This window comes from Numenius arquata, chromosome 8 (assembly GCF_964106895.1).
Source record: "Numenius arquata chromosome 8, bNumArq3.hap1.1, whole genome shotgun sequence".
In the NCBI taxonomy this organism is placed as follows: domain Eukaryota; kingdom Metazoa; phylum Chordata; class Aves; order Charadriiformes; family Scolopacidae; genus Numenius; species Numenius arquata.
The window spans coordinates 25046506-25067873 of record NC_133583.1 but is presented as its reverse complement, the minus strand read 5'-3'; the positions used below and the strand labels follow the sequence as shown (position 1 = coordinate 25067873).

The 21368-nt window shown below is 45.4% G+C and overlaps 1 protein-coding gene across 4 annotated transcripts; it reads left to right on the top strand.

Annotated features, from left to right (window-relative positions):
* Window positions 1-153: 153 nt before the first annotated feature.
* CENPT (centromere protein T) lies at window positions 154-19918 on the top strand. Of its 4 annotated transcripts, XM_074151452.1 has the most exons (14): window positions 154-285; window positions 911-1031; window positions 1599-1692; window positions 2846-2979; window positions 4395-4428; window positions 5372-5514; window positions 5989-6354; window positions 7998-8204; window positions 10915-11091; window positions 11813-12025; window positions 12841-12970; window positions 15159-15314; window positions 15721-15825; window positions 17748-19918. In XM_074151452.1, the coding sequence occupies exons 1-14, from the start codon at window positions 214-216 to the stop codon at window positions 17869-17871; spliced, it is 2076 nt and encodes a 691-aa protein (XP_074007553.1). In that variant the 5' UTR covers window positions 154-213; the 3' UTR covers window positions 17872-19918. The 4 variants fall into 4 exon arrangements, with proteins under 4 accessions (XP_074007553.1, XP_074007554.1, XP_074007556.1 ...); XM_074151453.1 differs by lacking the exon at window positions 7998-8204 and having other exon boundaries at window positions 5989-6417; XM_074151455.1 differs by lacking the exons at window positions 7998-8204; window positions 10915-11091.
* Window positions 19919-21368: the final 1450 nt, after the last annotated feature.

Below are 21368 nucleotides of genomic sequence, written 5' to 3'. Positions count from 1 at the left end.
CCGCGGCCTGCCCGCCGCCCGCCGCCGACGCCGCCCGCCGCACCGGAACTACGCGGACCACAATGCACCGCGGCAGCGACGCCGCGCCGGAACTACCCGCCCCACACTGCGCCGCGCCCCCGCCGCCCCCTGCGCGGGCCGCGTCTCGCGAGAGGTCCTATCTGTCGCGAGAGGACGGCCGGGCGGGAGGCGGCGCGGCCGTTAGCCCCCGCCATGGCCGACAGCCGCCTGCGGGCCCGCCGCGGGACTCGGCCCGGCACCAGCAGTCGGCAGACGGCCAAGGCGGTGGGTGGGAGTCAGGCGGCGCCGCCGCGGGGTGTGCGGGAGGGGAAGGGGGAGCCTCTGTCGGGACCGGCCGACCTGACGGGGCCGCCCCCTCGATGTGAGGGACGGGCGAGGCCCTGGGCGCGGGCACCCGGGAGCGGGCACCCGGGAGCAACGGACGCTCCGTTGCCGTTGCCCGCCTGCAGGCGTGGTTTTCAAATGGGCCGAGCCCCTTGAATTTTGTGCTCACCGGACGGCCGGGGCCGTTAGAGCCTTGCACCTCGGTTATGTTTTTCTTCTATTTCCCCTTTTTGGGGTTGTTTTAGGTCAGGGCTGTGAGGGACAAAGGGCCGTGGGCCGTGCTTTCCAGTCCCTCGGGCTTTTGTTGCCGATGAGAGCTGAGGCATTACTGAGGCATTGAAATCCTCCTGAATGACAGACCTGTGGGAATTCCCCAAAAATGAAGTGCCAGCACTGTTAGCAAGCAAATGTGTGTGATTTCTTTTGGGGAATTTTGAAAATGTTTCATGTTTGTTAGCTTAGATTTTTATTAGAAGAGGGATGACAAGTGCTTTTGATGCTAAAATTCATCTTTAATGATGAAAATGTGATATTTGAATTGCATGCCTCTGATTTCTCTCTTTAGACCGTATCTGATTCCAGGAAGAACGCGGGCAGAACCACCTTGCTGAAGCAGAGACCGACTGTGTTACCTGATCTTGACAATGACACGCCGCGGGTTATGCTCAAGAGAATCATCCGGACCCGTAAGTATCTTTTTTTCAGGAAAACAGAGAACAGAAGGACAATGTTTTGGTGGAGTTGAGAAAAGGAGGTGTTCTCTTGTAGCCCACTATTCTTACTCTGTTACGCGGAGCAGAAATCCAGACCGTTGTATGACTGATGTGTGTAAAAGTGGCAGCTGGACGAGGTGATCCCATACAGCTCTGTCTCAAAGACCAGGTCTTGCGTTGATGAAATCGTAATTTTGAAAATTCTTTCCATTCATTCTGCTTACCCCGGTGAACAAGAGCTGGTGCTTTGTGCTGCCTTTAGCTGTGGGATCGTGTGTAAATTGTAGGTAGAGGCATGCCTGTTGCAAACTTCAGCTCCTCAGCTGTGGTATGTGGAACCCCGACACCGCCATTTGTCACTGTTGGCTTTGTTACTGTCCGTGCCAGCCTTCCTAGGAGTAGAACCCTAGTAGTTTTTGCCAGGTCTTTATTTTTACTCTTTAATAAATGTAATTTACAGAATTTATGTTTGACGCTGCTGCATGTTGGCATTCTTGCCAGATTGAGATGCGGAAAGGAAATATTTTGGTTTGTTGGCAGAACCACAAGTTTCACCTCTGGCACCTCGGATATCGAGACATGAAGAAACAGAAGAAGCTCGGTCAGAACTCCCATCTAGGAGGGTTTCCAGCATGTAAGTAATATTTGTAGGTTTTTACGCTACCGGGGCTAGCTGCAATTCCGATGACATTAGTGGGATTGGGGGACGGGATTCCTTTACAGATTTCTTTACTTCTGTTTCAATGATCAGGATTGTGTTCTGTCAGGTGGGATTTTCGGAAATACTTCTTTGGCTTTAAAAGTTGCATAGGAATCACTGGGACTGAGGGACTGAATAGTAAATACTGCAGGTTTGTGCTTAGTCCCCCTTCTTAAGTGCAGACTTTTAATATCTGTTTTGTAGAGGAAGCGCTGAGTACAATAAGTCACCTGATGGGAGCCTATTTTTCTTAGTTGTCTGTGATGTACTAAAATAGAAGTTCTTGGGTCTCCCCAAGGCTACCAGCCGTGTGCTGACGATGCTGAGGTGTAATGAGTGACTGCTGTGTCTTGTATTCAGAACACAGGCTGCTCTAGCTTTTTACAGTTTTACTGTTTCTTGGTTGTCCCCATTTTGGGCATTTATTCATGTTTAGCTTCCATTTATTTTAAGTTAATGGGTCTGACTAAGAGGCTGAAATGTGGTTTGTTTCTTTCCGCTTTATTATGAAGTAGAAGAAAACCAGTGGCGGTGGTAGGTCTTAATTTGCTTTAGCCAGTGTTGTCACAAGACTTATGTGTGGTTTTGCTTATTGCAAAATAGACCATTCTAAATAACGTGATTTCTTTTGTTTTGTCTCTATAGCTAGACTTTTTGCATTGACCATAGGCAACCTTAAACAGGTCATGTAAAATATTAGGCAAACTTCTATCTTTCTGATTATTTTAATAGAGAAAGAAACACCTGAGCTTTCTGTAAGTGCAGTAGCTTGTTTATTTGTTTGGGGTTTTTTAACTCAAAAAAGACAACAATATTATTTTAGTTCATTCTTAATTTTGCTTATTGTAGTTCTTGAATGTCTTTGAACGTGCTTCTCGTCAGCCTTTCTTAAATGAACAGACAAGACAGTTGGATCTTTGCAGGTTTTTATATTCCATGCGTTAGCTAGTCCTAGCTAGTATGTGTTTGTCCTGCTGCAGCAAGGACAAATAATTTTGATTTGCTTTTCAGCAACTTTACAGGGACCTCTCCAGGGTAGCAAAGTGATAGCGTTGTCCTTTGTTAAAGCCTTGGTTTGTATTGGTAGGGGGGAAATGCAACTGCCGGACCTTGTTCCTGAGAACGCATCTATCGCCGCATTCCATATGACTAAGAAGAGAAAGAAACTCAGCATTTCTGAATTTGAGAGAGCAGCAGACAAACGACTTCCTCAGAACCAAGGTAAGGCCACAGTTAAAAATGACTCTGCTCAGCACTACATCTGCTGCCAATCGATTTTCATCTGATGCAGTTTAGTTCTTAGTAGTTTCTCATCTGGGAAGTTTTATGTTTGGAAGCAAGACTGCAGCATCTTGTGCAAAGGGGATAGTGGAGAAGGTAAGAGCCCCTCCTAACAAATTTAAAATAAGGCTTTCTGAGCCAAATTACAGGCTCTGTCCTGGATGCATATAATTTCTTGACTATTTTTGCAGCTTGGTGCTTTTCGAGTGTTGAAGCGTCTCCAAAGGATGCAATCCCTGTCTTCCCCTCAATTCCACAAACTTAAAAATGGAACAAGCTGCACATTTTTTGTTGTTGTCAAATAAGTTATAAAGTTCCTGTTTGAGAAGAAAGGGTCTTGTAGCTTTATAAAAGAAATGTTTTATTTTTGGAGTAAGTCTCCCCTTTAAACATGAATTTTCAAATTTGGTAAATATAACTTTCATTTTAGTTGCAGTTTAACAGGGGCAAACCTCACCTTGGTTTACATACCCTGTTGGCAGTAGAATTCAAGGGTGGGATTCAGCTCCAAATTACAGGCACATGTAGCTCAGCTCCAAGTTACCTGTGTGTACACCAGATAACTGAAGTCCCCCTAAAGTTTCATGGAGATGTAGTCAGTGGAGTCTGGAGAGTGATTCAGCTCATCCTAAAGTAGACACCTACATCTGGTTAATTATGCTTGACTGTAATGGGAACATCGACACCTGTGTCTGGATATTTTAATCTGGAGCTGCGTCCCACCCTGATTCGCCTCTGGTCAAAAAGTCAACGTATTTTTCTTCAGCCTGACACACCTGGTCTGAACATGCTCTGCTGAGATGCGGGCAGCTCTGTAAAAGCAGATGGGGCATGCTGTAGTATTTTCCCGTAGCAGCATGATTATGTCGCTGCTCTTCAGATCTGCTTTTGGATTTTGAGGACTTTGCAAGTAGAAAAGGGCTGAGTTACAGTTTCACTAGCAGTCTGTGGAGTAGTTATTTGTACTTCTAAAGCTTCCAGATACTTTAATGTTTAGTTTGGGTTGCTGAAGGGTGATTGTGACTGAGGCCCAAGCCTAGCATCTTGCTGTTAATGTGGCAAGATTAATATTATTGAGTGCGAGGGCATGTTCTATATTGAGTAGTCTATGAAATAACCCTTTCAGAAATTGCTTATTAGAATTCTAATATGCAGTTCTGAAATGCAGACAAGAAATTGTAAAGTGAACCTGCCGTCTAATTCTGTTCTCACCAAAATGTAACTTTTGAGGGCTGTAGCGTAACTGGCTCTAGAAAGGAATATTCATTGGGGTGTTCCTGTAGCCTGTTGTGTAGAGAGGCAATTTCTCAGCTAGTGTCATTTCTCAACTAACATGTCACAAATTTTTTTCCTAGCTCAGTCAGCATTGGACAGCACTGCTTTGGCTCGGTGAGTTTAATCTCCAGTGTCTTAGTTTCTGGTTGTCCTACCTGTAGCCGTCTTGATTCATCACCTCTGTAGTTGTGAAGAACAGTAGAGATAACTGGTTGTTTCTAACACAGGTCTTTATCACAAATCCAGGTATCTCCCGCTCTGGTGATGGAATTTGAAGGTGTTACACTAAATACCTTGTGATTTTCAGAAATGGTAGCTCTGCACTGTGTGCCCGGGTTGGTCTAGCTTGTATTGCTGCTATTGCTCCTCCTTTTACTTATTATGATTGTTCCTTTTTTCCTTTCATTCTTATGTTTCCCACAATAAATCAGTACACAATATACCTTAGAATATTATCCCTGCCTGTTAATTGACTCATCATATCAGTTGCATCTATGCAGCCTTTAGTCCAACTTTCCTGGACTTTTAGCAAGTCAAGGAACATCATTTCCTGTGTTGCCCGTGTATTTTGCTAATGATCCCAGCCATGGTTAGCAATTTATTTCACCTTTCTATCTGCATCCCTTGCCTGTGGTCCCATGCAGGTGATTCAAAGGGCTACATTCTGTATTTCCTATCTTTGAATCCTCTGAATCCACTTTTTGATTGGGGATTGTATTGTGATTGGTTTTCCTTCTCTTTTTTGTTATTTAAAATTTTTAAAATTCCTGAAGCTTATTTTGGATATATTGTCGCAGCCTTCTCAGAGTAGAAGGCTGTTAATCAGTCTGTTTCCTCATCTCTGTGATGTGTATCCTGATGTCAGGTGATACCATGAAATGAAACGATTTTTTTACAGTGGACAGGCATGTAATCTTTTTAGTTTTTTGGGGGGAAATTCCTCCTAACTGGGGGATTTGTGAAATATCTCACTGCTAGTGGCACCATGTTTGTAATCTGAGAGTAAAAGGGGAGTGTGTAAGTTTGGAAAATCATCTCTTCCCTTCTCTGTTTTCAGATCTCTTCGCATTTCTCTTGGTGCCTTGATCCCACCAGACACTGTTGAAAAAAGAGGCTTACTCCGAAGGCCGAAATACCGCAAAGCTATTGACATGGAAGCCTTTGAAGGTGGAGTGGAACAGAACATGCTGAAGAGAAAAGGTTTATTTTGTGTTGTTACTTCTGTTTTGGGAGGAAGGGCCTTGTATAAGGTGGCTTTTGGAAGCAGTTGCTGAAGTGTGGTCTGTATTTTACAATTTCAAGGCTACTAGAACATTCACAGAAATCCAGTGTGATTTCAGAGGCAAGATTAGAGTGAGGCTCTGCACCTGTAATTCATTTGATTCTGTGTGCTTAAATATACACTTCACCCAGTTTGGTGATTTATACCACAGGAATCATTGGGGATTGTGTTCATAACTGTGGGCGCTGGTAAGAAAGACTGTGGGTCTTACCCAAAGTTAGGGGCACTGAAGTGTGGTGATACAGTTGCAGTGTCTGATCTGTGTAGGATGAATAAAATTTGGTTGAATAACTTAAGTTTTGAATTACATAAGTCCTGGTAATAAGTGTATGTCCCTATGACCTTGAACAGTTTTTCACATAAAACTTGTTTTAAAACTTTTATCTAAGCAGCACAGGACTATCTTGTGGACTCCCAAACAGCATCTGGGATTCAAACAGCCCTGCTGGCAAGTGATGCAGAAATCATGCTGAGTAACACAGAGCTCTTTGTTCAGCCTCAGTTGGATGAACAGAACCAAAACAAGCTTTCTGCTCTTGAACCACAGCTGTCAGATTCAAAAACTTCAGCACAGAGAAGCAAGATTTCTGCTGCAGCTCCAGAGGAAGCGAGGCTGGCAGGCCTGGTATCCAGTGTGGGCACAAACAAGGGAAGAACCCAAAGATACTCTGAGGACTTAATCCTTGATCATGAGCGCATTGACAGAATGAGTCCTGTATCTCCAAAACCACCCGCAAACCAGCAAGAAGAGAAGCAAGGTCATTCCCAGCAGAGTAACCCAATGGAACAGCTTTCTGTTTCAGAAGAGATGGTGGTTGGCAGTGAGTACTATGGATTAGGACTTGGGGCTTAGCAGGTATTATCTGAAATCACAGAATGGTTGAGGTAGGAAGGAACCCCTGGAGATCATCTCCTCCAGCCCCTCTGCTCGAGCAGGGCCACCTAGAGCAGGTTGCCCAGGGCTTTGTCCAGGTGGCTTTTACACGTCTCCATGCAAATTCTGGGCAACCTGTTCCAGTACTCAGTCACCTTCACAGTCAAAAAGTGTTTCCTTATGTTCAGGCAGAGCCTCCTGTGTTCCAGTCTATGGCTGTTGCCTCTTCTCCTGGCACTGGGCACCACTGAGGAGAGCCTGGCTCCATCTGCTTTACACCCTCCCTTCAGATACTTGTGTATATTGGAGAGGTTCCCCCTGAGCCTTCTCTTCTTCAGGCTGAACAATCCCAGCTCTTTCAGCCTTTCCTCCTTGGAGAGATGCTACCGTCCTTTAATTGTCCTGGTGGCCTTTTGCTGGACTATCTCCAGTATGTCCATCTTTCTCTTTTACTGGGGAGCCCAGAAGTGGACACAAATATGGTGAGATGAGGAGATAACATGTAGGAATTGTGGGCAGAGTTAGAAGGAGTCTCAGGAGGTTACTAGTCTGGATCTTTTTCCTGGTAATGTTGTTTATATGTCACAACTAACCTCTTCGCTGTCTCCAGGGCCTTAAAAATCCCTTGGACAGAGGTAATCACCTCCCTGGTCATGCTGTACCAACGCTTTGCACGTCCTGTCACTTGCCAGTTTCTCCCTGGTGTCTGGTATCTCCTGCGTTCATTTCCCTGTGAATACCTTCTCCTGGCTGGGTAAATGGGAGCACGTTTTCCTCATTGCATGGACCAGGCCCCAAGGCATGGTTGTAACCCTAAAATTTTCTGCTCAGTGACCCTGGGCCAGCTGTGGTAGGAGCTGCTGTGGTAAATAGCTGTCCATACGTATGGAAAGCATAGGGAGTTTTGACTGAAGCTAATGTTTCTTTTTCATTCGGGTTATTTTATGATCCTTTGTCAAAAGGGCCACAGAAATGGCATTTGAAGAACGGTTGTTGTATTCAGTAGCGCTCAAGCCAGAAGAGGAGTTTTTGCCATGGAAAGCTTAAAAATTAATTAATGCCTGGTGGACTGTTGTGCCATACTGTGCTTCTGGAGGGTTGTCTGTGGCCACCTTGGTGGGAAAAGTTGTTTTGAAAGGACCAGGTAAGAGATAGCAGCAGATCAGTTGCTCTGAAGAGGCCAATGGCAATTCTAGGACAAATGGATAATGTGGAGAAAAGTGTGGAGGACATGGAAGCTGTATAGGAGGGGGAGTGACAGCACATCTTAAAGATGCTGGAGTTTGTAAGACAACGGTTACAGAGTTCTGCTGTTGTACCAAAGGTAGCTGATGTCAGTGCTGTGTGAACTGAAAAATAGTTGGCAAGGACTTTTCCAACTGGTTCCAAAGATAGAATGTGAACTCCCTAAACTGTTTCAAGTAAAGGATGAGTGTTTTCTTGTGTTTGTTCCTCTCTGCTTGGTGGGTTTGTTATTTATCAGGAAAGGTAAAAGAGAGTTTAAAAATTAATGCTCTAAATTTCTAGCTCTTAATAGATGGAACTCCTCTTTGCCATCCAGAAGTCTGAGTCGATATTTGGGATCCCCAGTCACTCTAAAGCCTAAGAGATCTTTCAGCAAGTCTTTGAGAGAAGTTGTGTCCCATGTAATTGAAGCCCTAGATGTAAGCGATGCAGAAGAGGAGATGGCTAATGCAGTGAACAGAGTGGAACAGGAAGAGGTTTTCAGAGAGGGTAAGAAGTGCTTTCAGTGTTGGAAGGGAATGGCGTACTTTAATCTGATTAAAACCGAGAGTTGTTCAGGTGACTTGCAGAGTAAAATAGGACTTTATTGCGCAGTAAATGCTGGAGATCATTTAATTCAAGTCATATCAGAGACACTGTGAGCATTTCCAGACAAGCTTTCTAAAAGCAGGCTGTGACTTGCGTGTGTGCTTGTCAGTATTTGCTTTGTTCACAGTGACTGCAAATGGAGTAAAGGTTGGTATTTTGTTGGTAGGTCTGTAGAACTGCTCATCTTCCCAGAGCAGAGATGAATAACTCCCTCCTGGCAAGGAATACACCTGGGTAATCATTTTTGTTTGTATACATTTTAATGTTTTCCTATATTTCTTTAAGCCATGTTGGCAACAATCTTTTTCCAGTACTAACCAGCATCTTTTTCCCTTAAGACAAGGGCTTGAAAGTTGCCCTCCCTTAAGTAATAAAGATTGTCACTAGTGGGTTGGGCCCTAATACCCCTGGAAGAGAGCAGGTCATGCAAGTTGCCTGCTTTCATGAGCACATTCTCAGTTTCCTCTGAAATCCTTTTGCCTTAAAATAAGATGGTAAAAACTATGCACAGATGCTGAAGGTGGCAGGTGTTATCTGATCATTATATAAAGCTTTGGGTATGTGTGGACACAAATTCCTGTATTTTGTTAAATTTTATTTCCCAGACTCAAGTTGAGGATTGACAGTGTCTGGAAATAAGAGAAGACCATTGCCATGCGGGTTTAGCTTTCCCTAGGCTTAATTAGGTCAAAAGTTTCATACAAATTACCTTACGGCAGTATGGAAACTGAACAGTCTAAAGCACCAACAGTTTTGTTAGAATTTTGAACTGAATACTTGCAGTGCCCATAAGTAATTGCTTGCATATACCAAGTGTATCAGTAAAATTAGTTATGTTGCTGTTTTATCATGATAATACAGCCTTTTGTTTTAAGCGGTTCTTTTAGAGTAGTTCGTGAAGGTAGCAAATATTCTGCACCTCTCAATTTAGGGTTGCGTAAGGTTGGCATCCTGTAACCTTTCTTGAGTCTTTTGTCCTGTTACACTTTTACTGTGTGAAGTGTAAATGGGATGTGACTCCTGAGGCTGATAAGTCATCTCAGAATTGTTAGAGTTCTGTGAACATCAGCTCAAAGCTTGGGGGGTGGTCAGAAAAGCAAATAACATGTGAAAATTATTATGAAAGGAAGAGATGACAAAATGTCACTTTGCCACTACAGAAATGACCGTTGTGCTCACCTTTTGAATACTGTGTGTGATTCTGACCTCTCCATCTCGAACAGAACTAGAACTAGGAAAAGTGTAGAGAAGAACAGTTTTACCACTAACAATAATAAAATATATGGAGCAGTTTCTGTACATTGAGTGACTAAAGATAAGGACTGCTCAGCCTGTAAAAAAAGACAATGGGAGTGAAATGTAAGGAGTTTAAAAAGAGCAGCCTTGAGCAGCCTGGAGGAGAGGGTTCAGCAAACAAATGGAAACAAACAGCTCCCTGATCTGTCAGTGCAGAAACTAGAGAGGAGCAACCAGTGCTGACAGCAGTAGGTTGTCCCAAACTACAGGAGGTGTTGCTACTAGAAACAGGTGAAGAAATCAGTAAAAATTAAGATTTGAAAGTGTCAATAGCATCTGGTATTCCGCTGTTAAAAGTACTGTATTCCGTCATGGATCCAGTGGGAGAATCATTGGTGCCTGTCTGCCTCAGGCAGTCTTAGTGTCGAGTTGAGCTTTTGTCTTCCCACAAAGCTAGTTAATACTGCACTTAACTTTAGGGAAGATTGTGCCCTGCATTGGTGTAGGAAGCCCAATGTTCTGGTTAGTGAGATTGGTATTACTGTTTTTTGCACCACCTTTGGCCAAATTTTCTTGTTCCCTTCACTGGGGCTTGGGGCTCCCAGGACCTTGACACTTGAACTCTTGAGTGTGAAAATGGTAAAAATCCACTTTCACAGCTTCTGGTTCTGGGCTCAGCCGTGATTTCCAAACCCTTCAGCAAGTGACAGTACTATGAGAGTTCCCAGTAAGATTTCTCTAAATAATTACCCACGTGGATTTCTGAGCTACATGGAACCAGACACATGGACTATAGATGTAGTATGTAGGGCAAAGGAGTATTTAAGTACTCCACAGTAGTTACTTCAGTAGCTGAAGTTTTTAAAGACGTGCGAATCGTGTTCATTTATTTCTCCTCATCCTGCCTGCTAGAGGCTTCTCCACAATGGTTAAAACGCCGCTGCTGGGTGCTCTCTTCTCTGTAGTCAATGTATCTCTTCCAGAATTGCTTATTTAGAAAAACTGCAGAAATGGGGAGGGGAACCTGAACACAAACTCCGTGTATTGTTAGACTTAAAGGAAAACAAATGGGTCTTTCACACAATCACCAAAAGTGAGAACAGACATAGAGATGGCAGATCTCAAGGAGCTCTGCTTACTGATAAGTCAAATTCCTTCACTGGGCTCTGACACACACCCTAAGTAGGTGGCTGTAGAGCAAACACCGGAAGAGTTGTGTGTTTTTCAGCTGTAAACTTTTGGAAGGGAACTGCATCTGCTTCCCTTATTTATGGCTATTGCTGAGTTCACTTATTGTGTAAATTTTAGCAGTTGTTAAACCGTATGTTTGGGGTGTTATTGTAGATAAGACTGATGGTAGAATTTCCTGTTTTAGCTGCAGAACATCATGCAAATTCTGGCCATTCTGAACATTTGGAGAAGAAACCGAGCAAAAAAGCAGAATTGCAGATAGCTGCAGCACAGGATGCCAGAGCCGAAGCAGAAATGGCCCCTTCAGCAGAAGAGGGAATAGAAGAAGGTGGTGTTGAACACGAGGGCTCTCCTGATGCTGGTGCGGACAACCTCTAGTACAGAAGCCTGTCTAATGCCAGGCACCTCTCCAGCTGCATTGGCACTGGAGCTGGGAGAGAGACTTGTTAACTGTCTTTGTGTTCTGGAATCTGGGCTAAACGCTGGGAAAGTGGCAAACTAATTTTGGCATTTTAAGCTGAAAGACTGCATTCTGCTCAAATGGAAAACAAAATTATGTTGAAAATACTGCTTAGAAATACATAATTGTGGAAAGCTTAATTAAAATGTACTAGTGGGAGTTCTAGAATTAGGCAAAGATTGATAAAACTTGGAGACCTTCTGAGTGTGTTGGCAAATTAGGATCTCCCAAGTTACTTTTTTTCCTGAATTGCTGGGTCTTCTGCGTTCAACACGCTGCACTAAGGCTTTGTTAAGACTTCTTTTGAGATAAAATTTCTTATTAAAGGAAGTTCGTTTAAAAGGAACTCAGATTAAAAATTTCACTCAAATCTCCATATTATCAAGTGCTGGGTTTTTTGGGTGACCTCTGCGCACCTAGATGTAGCAGAGGGAAAAGCTGAGGATTTAGTGCTTTAGCTTATCTGTCTTAGTGTATTGACACCCTAATGCTTGAAGACAGAAATATAATAGGTGGCAACATTGTCAAGAATGGAAAGTTGGCTTTAATTCTTGTGAGTGCTCTGAAATTTTGGCTATGATGCTTGTTTCAGTGATGTATGTTTCCTGTTTTGGAACTCTAGATCGTGAAATTGCCAAAGATGTTGAAGCTGGAAGTCTGGGCAGGCGTTCTCATGCTTTTTCCTCTGAAAAATCTGGGCTGAAGCCATTAGAGGAAGCTGTTGAACAAGCAGATGACCAAGCAGATGAACTAAAGGACCAGGCTATCACGATAGAATTGGATGGTCCAGAAGAAGAGCCAACTGAGGATGAAGCTGAAGACCCTGAGAGCGAAGGTAAGAAAACTATTGTAGCAGCAGCAGAAGGCAGGTGGAGAAATTTTTCCCTGTTCTCTCCTGATAGATTGAGGAACAACAAGGTTAATAACATGATTAATTGTTCAGTCCATCTGATAGTCCAGGGGAAGCTATTGGCTGCCCGTTCCTAGGATCAGATTGTTACTGGGTCGTTCAGGGACCTGGATTATCTTGTACTGTTTGAGGTGAAGGTAACGGAAGTGCACAAACAGACACACTGAGTGCAGAGGGGTTTTATACAGTGACATGGGGTAATTCTCCAGTTTATTCTTCCTTCCTGACTCCTAACTTCATGCTGACTTGTTAATATCTTAGTATTGAACCGCTGTTTCCACAGCCATTTATGGGACTCCAGACTTGAATCCTAATTTAGAACCCCATATTTTGTACCTGTAGTTACAGATTTCCTTTCCAGTTAACCGAAGGAGTAGGCTGCCTTTCCAGACAGCTGATGAGAAGTGTCCGATTCTAAACAGTTCTTCAGACACCTCGTCAGTCTGTTCTGTGGGTAATGCTCATAGCCTGACCCTTGTAATGTGATTTTTTTGTTGGCTGCTACTGATTTAGCAGTGGTAGCTTGTAGACTTTGAAGTTCTCTCTTTAAAGCTGCAGCTTCTTGGCAGCCTAAGTTGACCCAGCCATCAGCCACCGCAGCCTGGCCCTGAGCACATGTTCCTGCACCCTGGCCAGCCTGCTGGTCCAGCACTGGGCTTCTCTCTGCTGCTGTAGCACTGCTTGCTGCAGGAGCTCCGAAAATAGAGTTCTGTTCCTCAGATACTTTATTTTTTTTGTAGAGGTTTCCATGAAGACGCCCGCGTTTGTCCGTGCTGCAGCCTACAAGCCGCCGCTGTCAGCTCCACACGTTGCAAAACCTGCTGCTCCCAAGTTGTCAACTCCACGTCCTGCAAAATCTGCTGTTCCCAGGTAAGTCTAAGCCGCCTGCATCAGTGGTCCATATGTCTGGGGGGTGTAAGCACCAGGGGCAGGGAGCCGAGCCCAGCTTTGTCAGTTGTGTTGTGCTCTCTCAGCTCCAGCAGGGAGTAAGCAGTCCCGGAGTCTTTAGTTCATTCACTGCTTTAGCAGCTGAATAAAGAGTTCTATCAAGTGAATGTCAGTCCTCTCCCAAAGCAGATCTGATGCCTCAAGTCCTTCCAATGAACATTCAGTTAATATTTTCTTGTGCTGAAGGCCAAACCCTTTTCCTAGGAGTTTTTCAACTGGTAGGCTACCCTGGAGCCGTAGACTCTGGTATGGGATGCAGGGGCCCTGGCAGAAGAGGGGGAATTACAGATTACGTTACACTGATCCTGTGAAATGACATGTGTTGAGGTTAGAAATCTAAAGCTGCTTGCGGTTGCCATGTGCTGGGTATAAAATGAAGCTCACCTAGAGGCAGAAGGTGAACCCACCTTCTGCATTACTCCAAAATAGTTAACATTTTGTCACCCTCTTAACTAGAAATTCGGTAAAGCCATATGCTTCATCAGAACCACTAACAGTGGTCCCAGGGAGCAGAAAGTTTCTAGCCCGTGACTAGATATTTGTTTATTGAAGCAATAAACAACAAAACCAAACTGCTTGTGCCCTTTACTGCTGTGAACAGAGATGAAGGATGCTTACAGAAGGTGCCAGATGATTGCTCTAATCACAAATAGCAAAATATATTTATAAAATAGAAAAAGGATTTTTTGATATTCTGCTGATACGGAACTGAATGAATGCAGATTTGCTGCATGATTTTGTACTGGGATGTGCTCTTATGATATATATACATCTATATGTATGGAATATCTGAATACTAATTCTTCTGTAGAATGTGCTAGTCCTCATTGGCAAAAGAATTCCACATATTTGGATGCACGTTCTTTATAGGAATTTCTGGACATTAATAGACTGGCAGATTTGTCAGGCTTTCAGGCTGTGCTGAGATTACAGGTGGTTGTAATTAAAGGTTCAGAGCCTTGATTACAAGAAGCTGTTGCACAAAAAGTGCATGGTTTGTTTGCACTTTATGGAATACCATCTGGCTCTGAGTTGGCCTGCTCACTTCCTGAGATGGTGATGCTCAGGTTAAAAGCTTGAGGAGTACTCCGGGTTATGTGGTTGCGAGAGCCATGGTTAAGGCTATAAAATAATCTCTTTATACTGGTACAATTCTACTATGATCAACTGTACCAGATGAGGGCAACAGAACATTTAATTTAGAAACAACAGTCTCATAGAGTCACTAAACTTTATTTTACTCTTATCCCGTGAACCAAACTTTCATATTGAATCATTCACAAAGGCACAGAAACAGTCACCAAGATGACTTAAATAATGACTGGGGTTTTTTTGTCTCGCTACGACACTTACCTCGTCTCTGGGGCTGAGCTCTTCCCGTTGCCCCTGAGGTTCTGCCAGAAGCATGCAGGTGGGCTGGAGAGGGAATCAGATGATCCACTCTGTGGATGCTGCACGTGTTGGCCTGAGGTTTCGGGTCTGTTCTGTTGTTTTCCACTACTGAGCGAATCTGGGGATTTCACTTCCCCTTTTCATGTTACAAGTTTTCCTCGTTAGAATGGAAACCAGTAGTAGTTTCCTTTGAGACTTACAGTCTTGTTTAAGAAAACAAAACCAACATAACAGCCCACCCAACCCAACCAACCGAACAAACAACAAAGCCCACAAAAGCCCCACTAAACGAAATGTTCATAAGGGTGTAAAGTGTGTACCCTGCAGACCGGTCCCTCCTGTCTGCAGGGTACAGAGGTGACCTGCGGGTGCCGCAGACTTTGTGCACTCCTGGAGAGTGACTATTTCAGGGATGCAGTGAAAACCGCATTTATGGATTGGAGGCATCTGTAGTTTGCTGACTATTTGTTACGCTGCCGTGCTTATCTCAGGAAACTCAAACCTGGATTGCTTCTCCCAAGGTCATAATGCCGTGTGAACTGTTCGCAAGCTGCTTTGTGGGCATGAGCGTTTTGAAGAATTGGGAGGGAGAAAGAATTAAGAGTTTGAGGTGGTTCCTCCCCCTCCGAATCCTTCCCCCTCTCCAAACTCAGCCGTGTTCTCTGCCTCTCCCCCAGGTTGGTTCATTTGACATGTGAGTTTTCGATTTCCCCCAAAGGTCTCTGCTGCAGGCTAAGCCAGTTCCAAAGAGCTTGGGAGCGTCAGGGAGGAAAACGCGTGAGCCGGCAGTAGCGAGTAGTTTGATAAAGAAGATATTTAGCCATTATGTGAAAATGCCAGTGGCCAGAGATGCATTCAGAATTGTTGAAAAATGGTAAGTGATGGCAAACTGCTCCTTCTCCCACTCTTTTTAGTCTTTTTTTTCTATCCGGAGATAACAAACCTGTCTGGAGTGCTGCTGGCAGCTGGGGAGAGTCACAGGAGGCCTAATTAAAATGAGGACAACAATGTGCTAGGTGCTTTTGGCTTCTGTGAGGGTATCTGTGACCATCACTGACTTGCAGGAGCTTCTGGGGTTTGTCCCAACCAGTACAAACCATTCACAACCTGCTCTAGCTGATGGCACATTAACATCATTAGCTCTCTCCATGAGCTCTGGACCGTTTCTTCTCCCACACAGCCAGCCGCTCCAGTGCGACTTGCCCTCCAGAGGTGGGTGAATGGCTGGTGTTCACACGCTCTGTGGCCTGACTTTATTTCCCTCCTCAATCCTCTCGCAGCTCAGAGAGATACTTCAAGCAGCTGAGCAATGATCTGGAGGCTTACACCAACCACGCAGGGAGGAAGACGGTGGAGATGGCTGACCTGGAAGTCCTCATGAGAAGGTAAAGGGAGGGTTGTTATTAACCTGTAGTAGTGTTTGGTGGGGCTTTGATATCCTGGTAAGACTGTTCTTGCCAGGGTGTTCACTCACAGTACGTGTTTCCACAGTTCATGTGGTACCTTGTGATTTACTCTGTAAGATGCTGCTTGGCCAGGAGGGCATTCATGGACATGGGCTTCACGGTGATGGTGGTGGAGGGGCAAGAGGAAGCAGTGCGGGGTTGGGAGAGCAGGAGTTGTCTGAGGAACAAGTAGGAAGAGGTGGGGGATATGTGTGAGGATGAGGATTTGTGGCTGGAAAATGAATGGTGTCGGCAGAAGCAGCAGAGTAACAGCAAGCGCGAGGCTGAGCTGCACCACTGGCGTCCCTCAGCCATCTCTTTGCAAAAAGTGCTTGCAACTGAAATGGCGTGAGCATTTCCACATGGCCCGGCTGTCTGTTCTGATGACTTTTCCAAACAAAATCATAGAATCATGGAACTATTTAGGTTGGAAAAGACCCTTAAGATCGTTGAGTCCAACCATTAACCCAGCACTGACAAACCCACCACTAACCCATGTCCCTTAGCACCACGTCTGCCCTGTGTTTAAATACCTCTAGTGATGGTGACTCCACCACTGCCCTGGGCAGCCTGTTCCAAGGCTACCCTTTTGGTGAAGAGATTTTCCTAATATCCATCTTAAACCTCCCCTGGTACAACTTGAGGCCATTTCTTCTTGTCCTATCGTGTGTTCCTTGGGAGAAGAGACACCCCCTGCTTGCTGCACCCTCCTTTCAGGGAGTTCCTGCCTCTGCAAAAGCCACTACTTTGGGTTCAAACTGAAAGTTCCTCTCCAGCACAGGAAATGAGCTCCAGCTTGGCCATCTAGGACTGGCCTCTCCTAACAACCGTGTTCTGCTTTGTGCTGCCGCTTTGGGACCCCACAGAGGAGCAAGCGGGCCAGCGAGCTGTTCCCAGAGCCTCTCCGCTGCTGCTCCTTCCTGCGGGCTCCCTCAGCTCCCCCGTCTCGAGCCACATTTTACTTTGTCCTGTGACCAGAAGACAAGGGATTGGTTCTTGGCTTGGGAGCCCTCTATACAACTCTGTGAGGCCTGAACCAAATTCATCACTCACTTAAAGTCATTGCCCCAAGTTGTTATTCTTCATTGCCACTGGAAGAGTCTCAGATGTGATGTTAAAGTCATCCGAGGGGTTTTGCGGGCACGTCTGAGGAAAGGCATTGCATGGGCCTGTGTAGATGGAGCTGGTGCTGCTGCTTAAAAAGAATAATCTGTTGCTGCCCAGGACTGGAGATTGTAATTTTGCACCTGACAGGTGTGTGCTGAAATCGGTATGAACGGGCTGAGAGGCGGGATGGTTTAGTTGGCCAAGTTTGAGGGTTCTGTACTCTTGTTATCTTACCTTTTTCTAGATATCTTTATGCCTTTCTGCTGCCTCATAATGGGACCAGAAGTTATTGTCTGGTGTGTGAATAAGAATAGTATTTTTGTTCCTTCCACAAATAAAACGTGAATCAATGCTGATTTTTTTGTTTCTGCAAGATGATGTTGATTTTTTCAGGCCAATCACCTAAATGGTGTGCTGCCTGCACAGTTTGAAAATGCAAACCGCCTCTGAATTGTGGATGGAAAAAATCTGCTGGGTAATGAGGTCTTTGCTTCTGTTGCATCATTCTGTGCACAGCTTCAAATAGTAGAAATTTATCCCTTCTATTTGCTGCCTGCAAATAGACATCTGTAGCTTCTTGGCCACAAGCAGCCACGGCACTTCAGCTATTAAATGCAAAAATGTCACTGCAAGAAAACTTAAAAACTTTACTCTGATAGTAAGTTTGAATGGAAATGCTTTTCACTAACAATTCTCTCCCTCTCTCCCTCCTTCCCTCTCTCCCTTTTCCTCTGTCTCTTTTTCCTCTCCCGAAGACAAGGGCTGGTGACGGACAAGATGCCGCTGCGTGTGCTGATCGAGCGTTACCTGCCTTTGGAGTATAGGAAGGTCCTGATTCCAGTTGCTGTGAGTGGAAATAAAGTGATCCCCTGCAAGTGAATATTCCCCTGTGGGCGGGAGGGTGGCGGCTCGTAGAGCTGGCTCTAGGCTCTTCTGTGTAACGTCACCCTGTGACAGTTTTCTACCAGTAACGAGCGGGGCAATTAACGGTCGACCTTCTCTTGAACTGATGCAGGTTGTGGCTGTCACGCCAGCCTGCTCGACATCACCAACTATTATTCCAAGTAATTTTACTATCTTGAATTTTTTATGCTACCTTTGAATACCTGTACAGCTCTGATAAATAAAATATTATATGTATTTTGCCTGATGGGTAATGCTGCTTATTCCAGTGAGCTGGGAGGCTACTGCACTGTGCTGTTCAGAATGTTCCTAATAGAAATTCAGCTCTTGTTGACGCTCTTTGTAACAGCCCAGCTGTTAGAAGAGAAGGAGGAAGGTTCTGTACTGCCTTCCAGAAAGAAGCAGGGCTTTGTTAAACTGTGTGTTTTTCTAGATTTTTCTAGTTTGAAAGCTTGGGATCTCGCCCCTCTTTGCAAGTCTCATCTGGTCTATTGGGTCAAGAGTAGGTGACAATCTGTCTGTTACCACGGCTGTTTACTGATGTGAATTGAAATGGGCAAATATACTTTATACTTACTTTATATTACATATATATAAACTAAATCTGACGGGGAATTAGCAAGTGATACTTTAAGATGATTAGAGAGATGAAATTCTCTGGTGCACACACGGTAGGTTGAGTGGGAGAGACTGGTTAAGAGGAGTTAATTGTGTGCGTTGGGTTTCCGTGGCATGGCTTTGGCAGTGGGATGGGGGGAGGCCACAGGAGTGGCCTTTGGCCCCCAGGTGGGACAGAGCCAGTTCCAGTCAGCTGCAGAGTGGACCCACCACTGGCCAAAGCTGAGCCCATCAGCATTGCTGGTGGCACCTCGGTGACAACGTGTTCAAGAAAGGGTAAAAACACCACACAGCAGCTGTGGAAGGGGAGGAGTAAGGAGAAAAGTGCAAGAGAAAGAACCCTGCAGACACCGAGGTCAGTGGAGAAGGAGGCACTGCAGCTGAGACTCCCCTGCAGCCTGTGGAGAAGACCATGGGGGAAGCAGCTATCCCCCCTGAGGACCACGGAGGGCCACAGTGGAGCAGCTATCCCCCCTGAGGACCACGGAGGGCCACGGTGGAGCGGATATCCCCCCTGAGGACCACGGACGACCCCACACCATGGCGGGTAAACTGCAGGAAGCTGCAGCCTGTGGAGAGGAGCCCAAGCAGGAGCAGGTTTGCTGGAGCGGTTCTTGAAGGACTGTCCCCCATTGAGGAACCCACCGTGGAGGAGGGGAAGAGTGTGAGGAAGTAGCATCAGAGACAAAGTTACGGACTCACTGAACCCCCAGTTCCACATCCCCTCTGCGCTGCTTGGTGGGAAGGAGATAATTGAGCCTGGGAAGAAGGAGGGGAAGGGGGGAAGATATTTTAAGTTTTGTCTTTGTTTCTCACTATCCTACTGTATTTTTAATTAGCAATTGTTCTGGTTTGAACGACACGGGATTAATTTCTCTTTCAGTAATTTTACTTTTCAGTAAGAGTCTCTTGTAATGCTTGGAAAAACTGCACTTTTAGAAGACTCTGGTGTCTGAATTGGTGACAACATTCCCTTTACAGCCAGCTCCGGGGTGCGGGTTTCAAGGCCTCAGTGATTTCGAGCTCCCCAGGAGCGGGGACGAGGAGGAGCGAGACCCGGGCACTTGCCCCAAGCTGCCAACAGGGTTATTTCATACCATGAACGCCACATTCAGTATAAATTAGAAACTTTGCTGAGGAGTCCTCTCTCTCTCTCTCTCCCTTGGTGGCTGCCTCCCTGAGAACTCCTTGCCCCGGTGCCGGAGCCCTGAGCCCTTCCCTTCCTCCCGAAGCCGCAGCGCTCGCAGTGTCCCACATTGGCTGTCCCTGCGGGGAGGGCACGGCTCCCTGGGATGGGACGGGCTGGGGACAGTCCTCGTGTGTTTTATGTTGGTATCGGGATCAATGCTGGTTCTTTAGTGTTATTAATGTTAATTATTTAGTAGTAGTCTATTAAATCAGTTTATATTTCAACCCTTGTGTTTCCTTGTTTTTTCCCTGATTTCCCTTTCCCAGGTAGGGAGGGGAGCTCCTTAGCCTCCCATCCGCTGTTCCATACCGGCAGCTGCTGGTCCATGCTGCATTCCCTTGTGTTCCTCAAGCAGGGAAACAATACAAGCAAAATCCTGATCTGTGATTTCACTGCCTGCAGTGACCCTAAACTGCTCCAGGAATGAGGTCAGCCGCTGCGGAGGATCTTGGGTGCAAAGGACTGTGACTTTGCAAAATGTTTCTCAAGTCAGGGAAGAACAAGGCCCATGAGCACAAACAAGTTTTGGAGGGATGGAATATGGACATCAAACTTTCTCTTGGGTGTTTTTCTTCACTGTCTCCCCAGGGGGTCAGTCTGGCACCTTAATGTGGTTTCTTTTCATTTAGCTAGTCCAGTTCCCAAGGTAAGACAAGGTGCTTGTTTAATTTCCGAGAAAAATTAATAGATTTTATTTTTTCCCCCTAATTCTTACTATCTCTGTCTTGAACTTGAAAACCTTGAGCCTTTAAACTGATTAATTCGACTTAGACTGGAGTCTTTAAATCATGGATTAATTTCCAGGTGTCCGTGAAGGAGGGACGGCTCAGGCTGCGCTTCGCAGGCTCAGACAGGACGGAGCGGGGCTGAGCAGGGTCCGGTCGGGATAAGGCAGAGCCGAGCCCAAGCGTCACCTCATGGGTGCCTCTCCTGCTGCTCCCAGGACGGGACAGTCCACGCGGGCTCTGCCGGCAGCAGCACAGCCACGTGATGCTCACACAGGGCGTCTGCCACCCTCTGGTTGTTTCTCCTCACCCCTAAGCCTGTCCTAAATCCTGCTGGAAATGTGGATCCCCATCTCTGGAGTAAGCTGTGTCCCAACCCTCCGGCCAAAGGGCTGTCGATAATAGCAGGTAATAAGGGCTCCTGGAAACCCAGCTCTTGGCAGCACCACTTGCAAGTGAAACAGGTTTTGCACAACACTAGAGGAAACGATGGCCGATACAGTTAAAATCTCTTTGGCAGGCAACACCAAGACAAAGGTCAGGCATTTTTCAAGTATTTTTTTTAAAGTAATTCCACTAATATAACAAAGGGAAATTTTTTTTTGCAATATTCAAAAGGAAACAGGGCTAACTAGATCCAAGACTTTTATGGGCACATATTTCAAGTCCTACCAATGTAGCTGGACGGGCAGAAGACGGAGGTGCCCAGCACTGAAAACAGCTGTTAACTTTTAGGCATCTAAAGTCCTCAGGGTGAAGCAAAATGAGGGATTCCTGCTCTCTCTGGTAGCCCGCTGCTTTCCCTACCTACCCATGAGGGTTTTTTTTTTTTTTTGACAAGCTTTGCAAATTTGATGTTCATCTACCAAATACTCTCTTGGTGTTCCTTGTCCTTTTTAGATCCACTGAATTTTGCCGTATTAACCACAGCCCCCAGCGCC